Source organism: Lactuca virosa, chromosome 2 (assembly GCF_052849685.1).
Source record: "Lactuca virosa cultivar CGN04683 chromosome 2, Lactuca_virosa_CGN04683_v6, whole genome shotgun sequence".
Taxonomy (NCBI): Eukaryota; Viridiplantae; Streptophyta; class Magnoliopsida; order Asterales; family Asteraceae; genus Lactuca; species Lactuca virosa.
Window position 1 is genome coordinate 135,164,275 of NC_136427.1, and position 2,343 is coordinate 135,166,617.

At 35.5% G+C, this 2,343-nt stretch overlaps 1 protein-coding gene across 1 annotated transcript; it reads right to left on the minus strand.

The window, feature by feature from the left end:
* Window positions 1-564: 564 nt before the first annotated feature.
* Window positions 565-2,023, minus strand: LOC145159513 (F-box protein At2g02240-like). The gene is made up of 3 exons (XM_079078518.1): window positions 1,653-2,023; window positions 1,235-1,353; window positions 565-1,144 (listed from the first exon to the last, which is right to left on the minus strand). Exons 1-3 carry the CDS (start codon window positions 1,926-1,928, stop codon window positions 748-750), a joined length of 792 nt encoding a protein of 263 aa, XP_078934644.1. The 5' UTR covers window positions 1,929-2,023; the 3' UTR covers window positions 565-747.
* Between the last annotated feature and the right edge of the window lie 320 nt (window positions 2,024-2,343).

The window sequence follows — 2,343 nt, forward strand, 5'->3', positions numbered from 1 at the left end:
TCACTCACGGAATCATGAATCAAATAATAATTTTTCATCTTTAATGTTTTATGATTTAGTTTAATTTATTTGTTCAAATTGAAAACCTAATTAGCCAATTAATGGTTCACTTGTATTAGGTTTAAATCTTCAGTTGTGAATTTAAATCTTTAATTATGTTTGTAGGGTTTAATTGGAATTATGTAAGACTATTGCGCTAGTTGCTAGTTTTTTTATTTCTAATGGAATCGTAATTAATTTTTTTTTATCTTTCAATCCTTTATTGTGAAGTTTTTTTTTTGTGCTACCCCTTGTAAAAATTTCTAGTTCCGCCACTGGTTAGTCATTAACTTTGACTAAGATGAGCATGTCACTTTTTAACGTAATGAAATTAATAATCTACTAGTATTTATTTTTGAACACTTGCCAACGTTTGTGAAGGAAATACCTACATTACCCAACGTGAGCACAACCATCAAACATACCTAGTGTATATAAAATAGACCCAACGTGAGCACAACCATCAAACATACCTCGTGTAAATAAAATAGAGTAAACCCCACCCCCGACCCTAGGAATTAGCAATTGAATAACAAAGTACTATATCAATTTTAGTATTTGAATAAATATTACAAATTAAAAACAAGTAACATATCGAGTCGAATATATCACATTGTTGCAATCCAATAATTGTAAAATTGACACGACACAGAGATGAAAAGAGTTTTGTATTACATCCATGAAGATAACCTAAAGATCCATTGCATGTTATTTAGGCCGAAGTTCGATGCCCTCCACGATAAGACCATTCTTCCAGTTTAAATGCTCAATTTCCTCAAACGCCATCTCTACATCTCCATCATCTCCTTCATCGTACTTAAATTCTCCCAACGTCATCTCCATCCACCCATCCTTTCTCCTATGAGGAAACACATAGTTTTCTTGCACACGATGTGGTCTTCCAAGATAAACATTTTCAGTCTCCATTTCTATCCCACCAAAACTTACCCTTGTTTTTGCTGGCACATTAAGTCCCCAGGAATCATCAGTAGTTCGAAAGACAAGATAAGCAACATATGTACTGTTTTGGGACAGCATCACAGCTGCTATTCTTCCGTGGATTGAAAGCCAACATACTTGTCGAAGTATGCACACCTCCGGGAACCTGCACAAACGGCAATTTATGTATGAATGTCAAATGGTAACATATGATAGAATACAACGTGCATGACTCTAAAAAGAGAAAGAAAAAGACCTTGATTCAGGTATATGTCCCCATTTCCAGTATCGAGTGTCGTGTTGCCATGTAATTGATAGCTCCTTTGCTCCTAACATATAACACTTCTTCCCACTCTCCTTATCTAGCTGGAAGCTCTATTTGTGGGATTATGAGACCAAATATGAGCAGAAGTTGTTTAACAATTATATATATCATAAAACTCTACTTTTCTTAGGTAGCAAGGTATCATTGGATTTGAACAAAAAGATGTCTAATTTCTATGACTACCCTTCATATAAATCACCTAACTCCAACAAGTTTTTCAAGAGTTCATGAGTTGAGTTTGGGGAAATATTTTACACAATTCGGCACACAGATCGAAGAGGATATGTAGATGTATTTGAAAATTAACAATGAAAAAGGAAATAGTGTAATGTAAGGATGTTAGATTTACCAAATTGCCATGATCGAGGAGGATATGTGCGTCCGATAAGCTGAGATAGAGTTGCTTTTTAGAGCCAAAAACCACCGGAGAAACAGATCTACCAATGACTTCACGGTAATCCGGTGGTAGAAACTGCTCCCAAATGGCGTCGGAATCTGCAGCTGATTTGAATCCTTTGGATATGGAGGAACATCTGCACGCATCCCTAGGTGAAGTCAGTGATAGTACGTCCGACAGACATCCTTCCGGCAACACCGAGAGACTGGCTGCTTGGTTGATCATCATCTCTCTCTCTCTCTGTATTTGTGTGTGTGTTTACTAATGGCGAAGGCTGAGTAAAAAGATTATCTTAGAATTTAAATATAGTTTCGTTGAATTTTCCAACAATACTTGCTTGCCATCTAACAATATTAATTAGTGATTATACATTCGTTGTGGGCTTGTGGCTTAGATAATCTTATAACCATTGACTAGCACCCAGTCCTTAATTTAAAAGTCCGATGTATCAGGTATATTTTATCTTGACAGCACATATATAGCTGCAAGAACCGTTGACTAGCACCAAGTCCTTTATAGAGTGGGAATAAAAGTAATAATGAAATCTCGATTTTACAGTAACAAATAAAGAATTTAGAATTTCACCAAACGAACATCAATCTGGACTTGGTAATACTGTCGTTATTTATTAGGTATAAACCTT